The 16111-nt window shown below is 36.1% G+C and overlaps 1 protein-coding gene across 1 annotated transcript in view; it reads right to left on the bottom strand.

The window, feature by feature from the left end:
- FBXL17 (F-box and leucine rich repeat protein 17) overlaps positions 1-16111 on the bottom strand; it is a 318512-nt gene that overhangs the window by 280371 nt on the left and 22030 nt on the right. Inside the window, exons 3-4 of the mRNA XM_074932732.1 lie at positions 13763-14020; positions 12876-13007 (exon numbers count right to left, since the gene is read on the bottom strand). Coding sequence (XP_074788833.1) covers positions 12876-13007; positions 13763-14020 — 390 coding nt within the window. The remainder of the gene's footprint in view (positions 1-12875; positions 13008-13762; positions 14021-16111) is intronic.

Here is a 16111-nt window from a genome sequence, read left to right as displayed (position 1 = left end):
TACAGGCCATATTCATCCTTCAAAATGTTTTCCATTTTAGTTTATACACAACTTATATGTTTTCTCTATGTTTAAGCAGAAAAGCCTTAAAAAATAAATACTTCCCACTCACATTTGAACTTTTTCACCATAATTTTGTAACTCAGATTCTTTTCTAATTTGCATTTTCATAGTTGAGACAGAAAATATTCTTAAACCATTCTTATAAATTTACCAAACTGGTAAGAAACAGAACACCAGCACAATCTTTTCCACTCTTGTGGTTTAACCTCAGAGAGAAGGCTCAGCCTGACACATCCACCAGTGGGATGGAGGAAGAGAATCCGAAGGGTAACAGTAAGAAAACTCAAGAATTGTGATAAAGACAGTTTAATGAGTAAAGCAAAAGCTGAACATGTAAGCAAAGCAAAATAATTAATTCATTCACTCTGATCAGCAGGCAGGTGTTCAGATATCTCCAGGAAAGCTGGGCTCCATCACACAATTACTTGGGAAGACAAACTTTCTAACTCTGGACATCCCCCCTTCCTCCTTTTCCCAGTTTTAATGCAGAGCATGACACCTTATGGTATGGCAAGTCCCTCTGGTCTGTTGGTGTCAGCTGTCCCAGCTATGCCACCATAAAATTCTTGTGCACCCCCAGCCTACTCACTGGTGGGGCTGTGTGAGAAGCAGAAAAGGGCTTTAAACTGTGTAAGCAGTGCTCAGTTATCAACACTCTTTTGGTCACAAATCCAAAACCTAGCACCATATGAGCTACTATGATGAAATTTAATTCTATCCTGGCCAAATATCAGTATACTCACAAAATCATTCCTATGGTCAGTTTAGTTACATTCATGCATTCATGTCCCAGAACGACAGATATCTATGACATTCAACCATCGAAAAACTTAAAAGGTTTAGAAATAATTATGTATTTTTAGAAAACAGTAATTTCTGTACAATGTCAGAGGAAGGTACAAACCCCACACAGACAAACAAAACCTTTGGATGTAATGGAGCAAGTAGAAGACAGTCACAAATTGGTGTCTGAAGACCACACCAGCAAGACAACCTTTAGGAAAGCCTCAAACACAACTGAAGTTTCAAATAGCTAATATGCAGTTAAGGGGGGAAAAAATTAAAATACTAAACAGAAGAAAGAAGGACCACTAAGCTAAGGACTCTTAAGGACTTAAGAATACTGGGGCAAAGCTGCACATAGCTCTGAAAGGTTGAACTGGATGTTCCAAGACAAGCTACAGTAAGTACAATTTCCTATGTCTTATTACGTCTAAAGCCCAGAAAAACAGTTTCTTAAGCATCAGCATTCTGGATAAAAAGAATAGACAGCTGAAAGACCACAGTGAATTCTAGAGTAAATAAGGCTGGAATTTCTAGGATGATGGAAGTGCATAAAACATGGAACATCAAAACCAGGTTTAGTTATAGATGATAAATTTCATATCATGAAAAAGCCTTCAGCTATGTGTAAGTCTAAAAACTGATGCATCTGGGGCACTGATGTTGCACTTCGAAAGTCACAACAATTTAACCTTGACACAAAAAAGGCAATATTTAAAATAGTTTAAGCAGTTCATTCTCCATGCCCACTCACTTTACTCCGTAACGTGTGCCAACAATGTAATATTCTGGTGAACACAACTACCTGAAAGACGACCTCAAGGTATCCATGAAAATACTTGTTTCCAGAGATTGGTCACTATAGCAGCATGAGGAGAAAAAATGTAGACATTTGTAGTCTGTAGAATTTACTTGAATTAAACCAAACTGCATACAACATTTGATCTCTCAAACCTGAAACTTCAAGCTATGTAAAGTTACAGTCAAGTACTTTGTCAAACAAAGTGTTTTCATCCAGCTTCAGAAATTTGAAAGTTCATTTTTCTAGCTTCATAAAAAGTTCAACTGGAATTTGCTGGAACAGATGATATAAACAAAGATGTCTGTTGTCATTCATTATTTTTACTTAATCTTCTCTGTCTTATACAAATAAAAATTTATTTCTATTATCTTTAATGGATGCAAATTACTACTATTTTTAAATAATGATACTGACAGTTTTAAGGATTTGCTTTACAGCATCATACTTGTGACCTCTTTCAGTAAGAAGCATCACAGCTTACTGGGAGCAATATTATCAGTTTTGATTTACTGCTATCTTTATGTGAATGGCTGAAGATTTTTATGAAGTACAACATGGGTCAAGATACAGACTTAAATGAAGAACTACAAGTGACTCATCTGGAGTTTGCCAGCATCCTGCTTTCTGCCAGGATAGTTAACTTTCCTTGGGCTGAGAGGGAGCACAGCTAGAGGGCTGGGTCCAGATCGGTCATTGGCATATCCCCTATCATGTGACATCATGCTCAGTATATAAGGAGACACATGCTCTCTCACTTCCATTTGCTGGTCGGTGTGGGGGGATTTCTGATGCAGCTGGGATTGCTGCTGGGGTGGGCTGCATATTGGTCCGTGAGTAACTGTATTATATATCACCCATTTGGCCTTACTATTGTTACTGTTGTTTTGTTACTATTAGTAAACTCTTTTACTCAATCTAGGAATTTCTTTTTTTGGTCCCTCCCTTATTTCACTGGCGGGGAGGGGGGAAGTAAATGACTGGCCACATGGTGATTGGCTACCGGCCGAGTTCAAACCACAACAGCCAGTGGTCTCTTTACCACAAGATATCACTAGATTAAAAAAAAACAAAACCAACCCATCCCATCCCCCCCAAAAAACCCTACAGAAATTGAAGATTTTTGTTACAATGCAATTTAGGCAATTTTACTATCTAGCAGCACACATTCTATTACAACACAAACTCTAGTGAAAAGATTTTTCACATGAACAGAATGGAATCCTGTTCATGTCTAAAGTAGTACAATAATACTTGGACCATTGACCTAAATGGTAATTATATATGAGTATTTCAAATAATTAAAAAGGTTCCATAACCAGCTACAAATCTCTGATCACCAAGTTTTAAAATTAGATTAAAAGCTCAACTAACTTATTCAACAACAAAAGCCAAAAATCACCAAAAAAAATCAAAAACTATCTCCAAACAAGTGCATAAACTCTAGTTTAATTCAAGATATATTAAGTCCATTAAAACTTATATAAATCTACCCAACATAATCAAACTTAAACATGTGCTTAGTTCAGTATCAATTCATCATTCCACTAATCAGATCGAAGCATAAATTTTCTTGTAAGATTTAGTAATTACTGTAATTCAGAGGAAAAAAAAATAATTTCACTGCATACATCTTTTTCAATGTAGCATTTACATATTATTACAGAGGTTTTATAGCTTCAGTAAAAGACTCTTTGGAAGGCAGTGTGCTATTGCAAACTTTATTAATTTGCTTTTACTTACTAATAGGTCAAATTAGACATAATACTACAACAGTAAAGAAACTGTAGAGTCATCTTCTGAGCTGACTATTAATTACATTTGAACTTTCTATTTGCAGTCTGATTGAGCACTTAATAAAAACAAAACATTGCATGCTCTAGAAATACAGAAATACCTATAAATACTACTGATTTCTGTACTGCTGTTGCCCTTGGTATGTATTTCAATTACAATATACAATGGTTTTTTCAATAACTATACAGAAAGCAGAAACCTGACATATTTAAAACCCCTACCTTGCTGCAATTTGCTTGAAGGTTGCTTTTAGGTTTTTCACATTACTTCCATCCATCTGGATTTTTAGTATAAGATCCTCAATACTGAGAATATTATTCATTACAGTACTTTGTAAGTTCGATGTACAAGTTCACTAACATGCCAGTCATTAATGCACAGGCATTAGCAGACATCCCTTGAATGTATCGATAAATGTATTTAACATCTTCTAAAATTGTATGCAAAATGTATCATCTGCAATACCAAAGTAATAATAATTTTACAATTTTGACCAAAAACTAGAAAAAAGTTCTGCAACAGCCACTTTTCCACTATTTTATTCAATCCCTCAGTACTTTGGTATTATGTTCATGTATGTAGTATGCATTTTTATACATAACATATTCATAAAAAGTGATAACAAATTACATCTTGAAGAATTATTTTAAGTGGTGTAATACCTAATTTCACATCAATATAAAAATTGTAAGTTCTTTAAACTGGAGAGTAGGTAAAGTCAACAAGAGTCAAAAAATCTAAGAAATCCAACAATACAGATTACAACTCCAGTTCTTAATTGCTTTTAAAATGTATGTATACACAAACACACACTGTACATGACAAGTCAACTCATAACATCAAATAGTTGATTAAAAAGCTCAGTAAATGCTGTACTTGTTTAAAAAATAAAAGAGAAAAAGAGCACTGCATTGTGAAACCACATAGCTGTCCCTATTATTATGCCTGAGTATTTACATGTACAGTCAGGCATTTAAAAGGGGTATACAACTCGCTTTACTAGAAAATTAGCGTCTATACTCATATTTTGTTTCTGCATGGTATAAAGCAGCTGCACGAGTACTTATAAAGAGACTGAACTCAAGGAACTGGTAATGGGACATGGAGCCATTCACTTCTACCAGTGGCCCAGGTCTGCGAAGTTAAATCATTTGACAGACAGTCAGTAGTTTTTACGACTGTGCTTTCAGTCCAGTTCCTCGTGCTTTTGTGATGTCAATATCTATCCACTATCACAAATGGGTACTCCAGTAATGACTGAGTGAGCATGGAGACTGAACAAGCCTCTTAACCCTTGCTAGAGGTCTGCCTTTAGATCAGGGTTTACAGCACTTCCATGAGGCTGCTCCTGCTCATGTTGTACCTGCTCAGTGGACAAAAAGAGGACTTCAGTTTCCAATGCTGCCAGTCTAAAGAGTTTCACAAACACTGAATTTATGTTAAAAAGAAATTTTCTTTCACCTGTTCAAATATAAGGTTTCCCCACTGAAGACAAATATTTGGAGGGGGAAGATGGAGGACAGAAATCATATAAAAAGATGAAAAACAAACAATAAAAAAACCTCCAAAAACTAACACCCTGCAACTTGTGAGTAAAATGCCCTGCAGAGATGTCTTTTTAAAAATGCAACATAGAAAAATATGTTCAGTACAACTTAAGGTATTGCATTTAAAACCCAAAACGTTAAGTATTAAGCTGAAAACTATTACTTTAAGGAGCTCCTAACGAATCTGGCATCATGGGCTCAACCAGAATTCGTTTGCCCCTCTGACACGTACCTTTGAAATATAATTGAAGAGTGAGACACTTCAAGTACTTCTGTTTTACACTCTTAAGAAATAAAATGAATGTAGGAAGTAAGAAACCCACACTATTAAACAAGGGTACACACAAAATAATTTGCAAAGTTCCCTATGTTGTATTCCTAAATATGCATGCTCAGGAGACAAATCTTTGGCATTTAAGAAGCCACAAGTTCAAAACTGCATTATCACTGCAGAAGGTGTTCTTATTTAGGAATGGGTAAAAAGCAAATCAAGGAACAATAGTTGGTTTTCTCCAAGGTTTCACTTAGGATCTCCAGTAGCAGTTAGTTTCAACTCATTCACTTTATACTCAGTATATCTAGTATAGATCATAGAATCATAGAATAGTTTGGGTTTGAAGGGACCTTTAAAAGTCATCTGGTCCAGCCCCTCTTCGATGAGTAGGGACAGATTCCACTAGATCATGTTGCTCAGAGCTCCATCCTGCCTGCCCTTGAATGTTTCCAGGGACGGGGCATCTACCACCTCTCTTGGCAACTTGTTCCAAGATACACACATTTCCAGTGTATGTTCTTCGAACTCATTCTATTTTAAAAGAACATAAAATATTCCACAATGTTGCAAAATTCTATCAGTTTTCGCCTTCCTCTTTGCTAACTAATTAATGAACTACACAAACCAAATATCTTCAAATGCTTCAGTAAGAATACACATAACTACACTGCAAAAGTCAAACACTATTTAGTTGAGTAGGCTTTGTTATACTAACAGTCTGAGACATTTAAGAACTACTTAGACAGCAATCCTGGCAGTTGAACCGAAAACAGGATCTGTGGAATCAGCACAACACTCAGAAGCTATCTGCTGTATATAGTTAAATGACTATAGCAAGGACTCAAACCTGTTACTACTGCAAAGTCAATACTGCCACCTACGGGTGACGACGAAGTATTGTATTTACTGCCAGACTACAGAAACATTTATATAGAAAATAAAAGCCTGACACCTGCATACTTGCTCAGATGCCTTTACAGCAAATACATACATGTGCACTAGCACAAAAGCTTGACTTTTTTTTTTTTCTATTAACATAAAACTCGGCATGAATGTTTTACCTTATGAACAGTATTAAAGAAACTGCCTAAGTCAAACCATAACAGTTCTAAACAAAAAAAGCAAAAAGATTATAAAACTCTGAGAAATAAGGTTGTATCAGTTTTATTTCTAAAAAAATGATAGAACCATTTTATTTTGTTGTAAAACCAAACAAAGTGAATGTTTCAGAACGGCAACTGAAAGACTTAACTTTCTGATACAACTTTTAATATTGAACAGATGTCTCAAGCAGTCCTGATGAAAGCATGTCTTCCCATATCTCAGTTTAGTTTCAATACAGTTATTCAATGCATTTTTACAGCAGTGAACATTATTTTTGTGGCACATTAGTAGGTCTTGGTGCATATGTAACGTGTCTGACAAACTAAAATACAAGAGGGGCCTTATCATTACTACTGAACACTATCAACAATGTCATCTGTAAGAAGATTTTGCTTTAGAAAGCTCTAATTTAACTCATGGCAAAAGATGAAGCATCACTGTCCACAGCTATGATATACAGTAGAGAAATCTATCTCAGTATTGGTATCATACTTAATACATATGCATACGTTTAGCAAGTAACTAGTCCTATACGTGAGCTCGGTGTCTACAAAGAAAACCAGCAACACTCTCCTGGAGAACATTAATTTTTAATAAAAAAATAAAATAATTCAAGGGGAAAAGTCTGGAACAACTATAATTCTTTCCAAAACTCCAAAACAATGAAGTAAGGTAGTTAGTATTTTGGGAAACTATTCACAAAGCAGCACAGGAAAAGGTTCCTTTTTCTGAAATTTCTCCAAGTAGAACAGTTTTAAGTAACTATACATAAAAATTGAAATAGCATATTGAAGTGCTAAGGCTTGGACAATTGGCCCAAGCCAGAGTTGACCTATAGATGAATCCTGTATATTTTATAACTGAAACCATTGTGCTAGCAGGTATTGTACTAAGTTATAACAATGCACTTATGCTAATGTAAAAAGTGCTAAAGCATTGAAGTACTGAAGCCTGAACAACAGGCCCGGAGATGAAGCTGTTTAGTGTGTAATCATTAACCAAGTATGTAAACTCACTAGTGAAAGATGCAGCTCAGACAAAATATAATCAGGAGTGAGGAGAGAATGTATCCAACTTCCCTTGTTTAACCTTGTTCAAGGCTGAGAACCCAAGTACCTGGCCTTGTTAGAAACTCCCTTGGTTTCCACCCTAAGCCCTGGCCAGGCTTTGGGTGGAATCCAACAGGAGAATGAAACCAGACATATTCCGCTTAAAACAAAGGTGCCAGCTATTCTGGCTTGTTGATCTCTGGTATATAAGGCTGGGCCCGTTTGCAGCGACTTTGGAAGCCTCACCTATGGGTGGACGCACCGCGTAGGATTTCCCACTTGCCGGAACAGGCTCTCCAAAACCTCGCTGTGACCGGGGCTGCCCAGCAACTGCGGATCTGGATGATGATAATATATGCAAGTGGTGATGTATTTTTCTTAATCTCCATTCTCTCTCTCGTGTAGTAATGATTTAATGCATTACTCTGGGTTTTTGCTGTTTGCTGCTTTAAGTGCACTATTCTGCTTTTTCTTACTGCATGTTTGCTGTATTACCCTGTTATCACTAGTAAAATATGCCTGCTCTTTTCACTCTGGTGTCTGAGTTTAATTGGTATCCTTAATCAGCAGAACACATATATAATATGTTGAGGGGAGGGCGGGAAGGGCAAGGAAATCACACTCTTAAGTCATATTTTTCCCAAAAAGTCTCTTTCATTTACTTGTTACCAGTGAAAAAATAAGTATTTCTATATAAACTTAAGTAGTTCACATCATCAAATGATGTGCAGTTTACATGCCTCATAATACTGACTTCTCTCCTCAAACAATTTGCCTGAACTAAACTCAAAACAAAGCACTTTCTGCTCTCCACACTTGCCCTGTGTCTTGTACAGGGCACACTGCTGAAGTAAGTATTTTGTAGCTGACATGTACAAAGAAGAAAGAGAACTGCTTCCCAAAGTCAAAAACAGGAGCAGAGGGTGGGGAATCTCAGTAAAACACATAAGGATAAATAAATCAGATTACACTATATGTGATTATTCAGGAAACAAGAAAATTAAGTTTATTTTGTCCTACAGATTTTTATACTAGGTTGATTCCAGTCTTTTCAAAGGGTATGTTAAGTATTTAACTGTGACATAAAACTGAAGTGTTTGTTTTAGTCTATCTTAATTCTCTACTATATACAAAAATCAAAAAAGTATATTATTCACATATCTTAATTCTCTACTAGATACCAAAAAAAGTATATTATTCACATATCTTAAGCATTACAGTTTCTATCAAATGTAGTGTCACAGTTACAAATTTCTATTACCTGCTACAAACTGCAAAGATGGGCAGAACAGTAACAGAATACTCATCTTTAAAAACACTATTAAATAATAATCTGTAAAATATTTACAGTGAAAGTGTTCTCACATATCAAGCATGAAAAAAAACATTAGCAAACACATCAGTAGTTGGACCAAAATTTGGTTACCTTGAAATGTCTTCCACTACCGGTAGATTCTGTCCCTGGACAGGGTCAAAAGACAAACAAGGAACTAGTAACGTGGCCAAGTTAGACCATAACCATCTTAATGAACGTATGTGGGAACATCAGACAAATTATTTGCCTTTAAGTTACCTATTTTACCAGATCATTTTATGGGAAAGGGAGGAATGCTGCCATCATTCCAACTGTAGCAGTTTAGCTGCAGTATCACCTCCTATGCACCCCTAAACAAGCTTGAAAAAGAGAAAAGAGAAGGGAAGAAAGTTTAGAGGTAGGACTGCTGTCATACTGTTTATGGTATCTAACTCCCTCTCTCTTCATCTTCAGAAGCTCCTTCTCCCCATCCACACATAATACCATAAAAAAACACAGACACTTTGTGGAACAAGGAGATACAAATCTGTAACTCCCACTTCCTAAGTTTCAGCAACCATTGTATTATTAGCTATTAAGTCACTCAGTTAAGAAAAGGCAGTAAAAATATCAATTAGTGTGTAAAATCAACATAGTTAAGTGGAGAAGGTTTTTCCCAGCTCTAAAATGAGCTCCCAAATCTAGATCAAGTCTATTCATCACGAGAAAATGGAGACTTTATGCACTGCTCGTACAGAATTGCTTCTGGGGGCAATCCTTCCCTTTGAGTACACTGTAGTCACAAACCTGTTCTGCATTTCTCTACAAACAAATTGCAAACCCTTTCAAATCTCTTAAGTCTCTATTCTTCTAGGGAAGGCTGCAATGCGAAGTATTAATTTTCCTTGACAATTCTGGTTAAGTACAGCCCCACTCCATGACTCAGTGAGTTAGCATGGAGAAGTTCTCTGATTTTGCAGCTGAAGCTATGTACTGTCTATCTGGGGTAGAAGGACAAAAAAGGGGTTGGCAGAAAGTTAACAGTGAAATTAACCAATTCATTTTCCACCTGCTTCATTCACATTAATCATTCATATGAGGCAAACATGAAAGTTATAGCACTGAATTCTAGCTATGACCATAAAATAAGAAGTCCAACTAAACTTAACCAAAAAAGGTAGGAAATTTCCTAGTTTTGTCTAGACAGAGCTAAAATCTCTTCCTCCATTTACACTGAATTTCTGTGAGACTGATTGTATCAGACTGCTTGGGGACAGATAAGGAAAAACAACTCAACATACTGGCACATTTCATAACTCCTGCAATTTTATTTTTTTTCTTTCACTAGGTTCCCAGTTTGGCCAGTATGCTTCAGAAAAGAGTATCTGCATAAAATTACTCTTCCATTCAAAGAACAGAGGAGACATAAATCATAAACAGTTATGCAAGCAACAACCTTGTGTTGTTAAGTTAGCCCTGTGACATTAACTTTTTCCTCCTGTTTCCTTCCTTTGTACTCATTCTCATTTGCAGTTTTTACTTATTACCATGACATAATCAGCATTTCAAAGAAAGGAAGGGATCTGTTTTTCTGTGAAATGCCTAGTGTATTAAACAATCAGAACATAAATTCGTCTTCCTCTGTTTCTGCTCAGCAGTCTGATAATGGAGTTACTTAGCAACAGATGAAGAAACTGAACTGCATTGCCTGATCCACATTTCACTGTACAGTAACACTCACAAAGGCATTATTTAGCTACTGGTTGCCTCTTTACAAATGTATTTTTGAAGTATAAGATACATTAGTCTGAGACAAGTGTACAGGAAAACCCAGTGATCATGCACCACCTGTAACGGACTACACATTTTGAAATTAATAGAAATTGCCTGTAATAGTCACATGATTTTGAGTAACTCTGAAAAAAAATGAAACAAGAAAATACAAAACAAACAGACCTGATTTACAGTATTTACACAGAAGCTACAGAAGCTGTTTAAAAAGATGGGGCAGAGGGGGAAAGGGATCTTCTTCCTATAGCAGACTGGCAATCTATGAACTACAAATACAGAACCAAGACCTTGTGTGTCAAGAACACTTTTCTTGCCACAGAATATTTTGACTTCAGGGAATGAATACTTACTTATTTTAAAAACACACACACATATTTCCCCAAACCACCTTCACCAGAAGAGTAGGAAGATGTACCACAGCAAATACTAACAGTGGTTTTATTTTAAAAGGCAGTTTTAAAACCAAAGAAGTAGCACACAAAATTTCACAAATCAAACAGTGGATAATCATTTACCACCAACCATTACTCCCTTTTAAGCTAACTCTGTGGTATTAAACAATTCCTTTCAATTCCTTTTTTTTTTTTTTTTTTTTTTTTTTTTGTGAAAATTTTTATTTTATAACTGCATGAGAACTTTTTACAGGCTGTCTTGATTCATCACACAAAATTACACTTCCAGCAAGATTTGAAAGTCTCTTGCCCTTAGCAAGGGGAAAGCTGTTGCTTTGTCATCGAGCGGAATCATTCAAATTTTATTTTATTCTAAAGATTCAACACCCCGGAGTTCATAACAGCTTTATAACTTACTTCATGCTTACATTTCTAGACCAAGATTTAAGGAGCTGAATTTGGACTTACAAAGCTAAATCAAGTTTGCTGCAAGTTTATTTTTTCCTGAAAAATTAAGATTAGGCAGTAATTCTAAATAAAATTAAGCATTAAAAAATCCTACATTGATCAAAAATTGTGCAAAGGGTTAGTTTTGATAAGCCACTTGAGAAATTTTCAGAAGTGATTAAATAATTAAAAGAAGTTACCTATTCACTAGCAAATACATATTTTTTGTCTCATTTCCAATGAAAAAATAATGTTACATTTCCAGTAACAAAGGCAACCAAATAAAGCGCAAGAACATCTTTCTTGATTGCCGTAAAAGCAAGAAGATACTTCTTATGTCTTATTTCAGGTGAGAACATGGAGGACATTTGAGATAATAAAAGCACAGAACTTTTAAGTGGTAACAATTGTAATTTCAACTTCACAGGTTACATTTCAGACTACAAAGTGAAAACTTGAATGCCAAGGAGTGTAAGACTTTATCTATAAGGAAGGCCACATTAACACCTTACCCACATATTTTCCAATGACTTATGTAGGTATTTATACATACAATAATCTTTATGTACAATTAAGTAATCTTTCATGTACAAATACTCAAACCTTGAATATGCACAAGTATTTTGTCTTTCATTGAAAGATAAATAATACTTTGAATTTCCCTAACTTTCTCCAGTTATTTTTTGCAGGAGTATGCTTTCCATCCAGGCCTCACAGAACTTCCATTCCTTTTTTTTTTTTTAATTAAAGGACTTTCATGTATTAAAATAAATACTACAAGGACTAATTTTGACAGTACACAAGATTTTGTTTTGATACAGAAGGAGGGGACAACCCTTTTTGCTGCATTTGAACTGTTTTGAGATCTCTGTTTTGGTCATTATCTCCTATTTCTCACCTTCCAAAGATTTTTCTAAATACTTGCAAGAAAAAAAAAATAATTTAAAGACGGTGGTCTACTATACCATTTAGTAGGGAACATCCTTCAACATTAGAAACCACCATTTCAGAGACTGCTTATAATCAGGACACAGTTTTATTACTCCTCAACAACTTCCTTCTACTAGCACAGGCACAGTACTCTACTGCAGTCTGATGAAAAAGTAACATATTTTAAGTGAAGATTATCGGAGTGTATTATTTGTAATCAACCCAACCTCCAAAAATCTTTTAGTTTTGATAAGTTTGCACTTTTTACTGTAAAAAAAATGTACTGGTATAAACAAAAGAAACATTCCATACAGACTAAGCATCTTCCTACACAAAGCAGGAATCTTCTAAACAATTACTCATGGAATGTTATGTCCAAACCAAAAGTTAGTATGTACCTGGAAGAGCATTAGCTTAACTTGTACTTCAAGTCTTCTTCTGAACTAGCTATGTAGAACCCAAATTTGCACAGCTAGAGAACATTTTTAAGCAATTCACTGCCAAAAAAGCAGCTATTCAGACGAAGTTTTAAACATAACAAGCAAGAGAAAGCTTTGGCAATGAAAACACTGTGGAAGAAAAAAAACATCATGATGTGTACTTACTAATTTGTTTTCTTGCATGTATATTCTTTGCAACTTCAGACAGCCTTTAGCTATAATGATCATTCCTTCATCTGAGATCTTGTAACATTGCCCAAAATGAATGTCTTTCAATTCTCTGCATTTTGAACCCAGCTGCAATTAATGAAATCAAAGCAAGTATTTAAGAATAAAGGAAAAAAAACAACAAGATTTGACTGAACTGGAGATTTAGGAGTTAAGATTTCTTTCTGCTTCTCTGCCCCCCCCTTAAAAATTACATTTCCTTTACAGGTTTTGTATTATACACCAACAAGAAAAATTATAATTAAATACATGACAAAATGAAGTTTCTAACTGCAATCAACAAAACAAAGCTAAGAGGAGCCCATAAGAACTCAGTTATTTATTAGGCATGTAAGTAAGTAGCTAACAATGCCTGTATGCTAAATCACTGACACTATATTTGCTTTAACATAACTACTTCACAGCTCACCCTAAATGCTCCTTTAACATGGCAGAGAGTTGATGAAACCTTCCTGTATACCTAACAAATAAAGGTCTCAGTCACCTTTGGCTTTCATGATGCAAAAAGTGTTATTTAAACACTGGTTCCAAATAGCAACTAAGCTCAGGAAAACTCAATGAGCCAGAGATGAAAACTGGAGCTTTCATTATAAAAGGGATCACTTAATCCCTGGATATATAGAGATTTTTAAAAAAAAAAGTATGTGACATCTCTAGAGAACATTTACTGCACGAAGAAAATATGTCCATAAATCAATTTTAAAGTGGAAGAGATTTTAATTAAATCCTAGAAGAGGGTACCTTCTTCCATGTCCCTTTTTGAACTTGATAAGAGGTTGAAAGATACTAAAGTTAGAGAAGAAATTTGTGCAAGGGATGGTTACCTGCTTTAGGCCTTCATCAGTGAGTTTGTCTTGATTGCCCACATGCACTTTCTGGAGAAGAGGACACTGAGATGCAACTGCAATAATAGAGGTGTCAGAAAGCTGTTTACACCTGTAGGCAGTATATCTCAGGAGTCCAGGACATTTAATTGCTAATATGCATACTCCTGTATCAGATACATTGCGACAATCAGAAATATTGATTTCAGTAATATTCTGGCTTCTTGATGCTATCTTTTCCAACAGCTCATCAGTGACCTGCAAAGAAATTCCAAATATTCAAATTTAACTTTTTTCATAAACATCTTTAATTTAATTAGCATGAAAACTACTATTTGTAAGATGCATCTCCATAAGCTATGGGGAGAATGAAAAGATTTGTCTTCCAAGATAAGTGCATACTGCTATAATCAGTTTTACAATAATTTTTAGAGAATTCTGCTCCAACATTTGGAGAGAATAACAGTTAATGGTCCTTGTCATATTTTAGATGCAGATTACTCCATCCTTTAAAAGAAAAGGATTTGCTTGCCCTTCTATAACAGCACTCTACATATGTACCTAAGGAAGCATTTACAGAGAGGTGAAGGGTTTATGTGTCTCTGAAATGTAACAGGATTTACTTAGGTTTTTATAATCATGCAAAACCAGGTGCAGGAAGACAAATACTACACTGATTCAGGTAACAATGGGCTTCTTTACAATAGAAAACAGTCAACTAACGTAGCAGTGAATGAAAGAAAACCGTAACAGAAAAAAAGCTAATTAAAACCCCATGAGTTTCCTCCTGTTATTGCTCAGTTTTAAAACAGAACACTTGTATATTTTAAGTGTTTAGCCTATTTGAAAGACCATTAAGTCAAATACATGCACTATTTTCCCAGAGCTCCTTTGAAGAAAAAAGATCCTATCCACTCTGTACTAGTACACATTGCAGTTAGCTAACATGCCAATAATTTTAAAAGAAGCCAGTCCTATAAAGCAGGTAAGAAACATAAAATATTCTTCATACTCAAGATTATAAGTTAAAACAATACAAACAAACCAAAGCAGGAAAGACAGTGCATAGAACACCCTTACTTGAACAGTTTATTTTCAAAAAACCTGAGGTGACATATGACAAAAGCCTTTCTAACAGAACTGTTCAGGAATGCTTATCTACAACTTAGCATAGATGAAATTTAGCTTCAAGCCTGTAGAGGGCAAGAAAGCAACAAGAATCTCTTTTTGTTTTTCTCTTACACATTTGAGAAACAAAACATTTTCTTTGCTGCATTATATCTGCCTTACATTAGTAGCAAGTCTAATCTTCTTTCTTGCTATTTCACCAGGTATTATCTAGAAAACATGACAAATAAAAAAAAAAAAACCCACACCCGAAACAACATCTAAAGAAACAAACAATCTCCCTCTCCTGGTTCAGCTAGGATAGGGTTAAGTTTCCCCAGCAGAGAAAGGGGAAGGAATCCCCAGCCAGGTTATTCATACCATGCTGAAGTCAGGTCCGATGCGACAGCGTGGGAAGCTTTCCTTTGTGGCTTTGGTTGCGGGAAGCACACACTCTGGCTGGCTGTGTTCACTGCGGTATTTCTCTGTATATTACTGTTTATTGTTGTTATTACTGCTATTGTTGTTGTTCAGATTATTTATTACACTGTTGTATTAAATTTCTCCTTATTTCAACCCTGGGCCTTGTGCCCTACTCAGTCTAAGGGTGGGGGAGGGACAACGACAACGTGGTCTCCGGTCCCAGCAGAGTCTAAACCAGCACAGCCTTCTTTGACGCCCAACATGGGGCACAAGAGGGTTGAAATAAGGCTCAAAAAGGGACAGACCCTGACCAGAGTGTGTTGGAGCAACCTGTTGGGTGCAATTTTTTCTGTTTGCATTTGTTTTGATTGCAATGCTGGCCCACTTGCTTGTGTGGTGGGCCTGGATTATTCCTTATATCCAGTGTATGATCCCAGTGCTGATGTTTGTTGTCAGTGGGAAATGTGTAAACGGTCTCTTTTTGCTGTAGTGGCTCCTGACTGCTTATAATGTGTTTGTATCGCTGGGGGGGGGGCGGGCCGGTGCCTGTTTGCTGCCTGGGCTTTTGTTAAGGGTCTCACCCCCTCTATGGCTGAGCCAGGGGAAGAGATCCTCTCGGGTTTTGAGAGTTTCAGTTATCCCTGGAGCCTGCAGGCCAGTGTGATTGTGGCACAATGCTTTATGGGTGTCTGCCTGATTTCGGTTTTGGCCATGCGGCACTTCTCTAACGATAGCAGTGCCCGGAAACCTGCCTCGAGGTCAGATAATAGTGAGTGGCAAGGGGTGTGGGAAAATACGGGCAAATGCCTGGTCAGTGCT

This window comes from Athene noctua, chromosome Z, assembly GCF_965140245.1.
Source record: "Athene noctua chromosome Z, bAthNoc1.hap1.1, whole genome shotgun sequence".
NCBI lineage: Eukaryota > Metazoa > Chordata > Aves > Strigiformes > Strigidae > Athene > Athene noctua.
The sequence above is the reverse complement of the archived record's forward strand: the minus strand, read 5'-3'. Positions and strand labels throughout refer to the sequence as shown.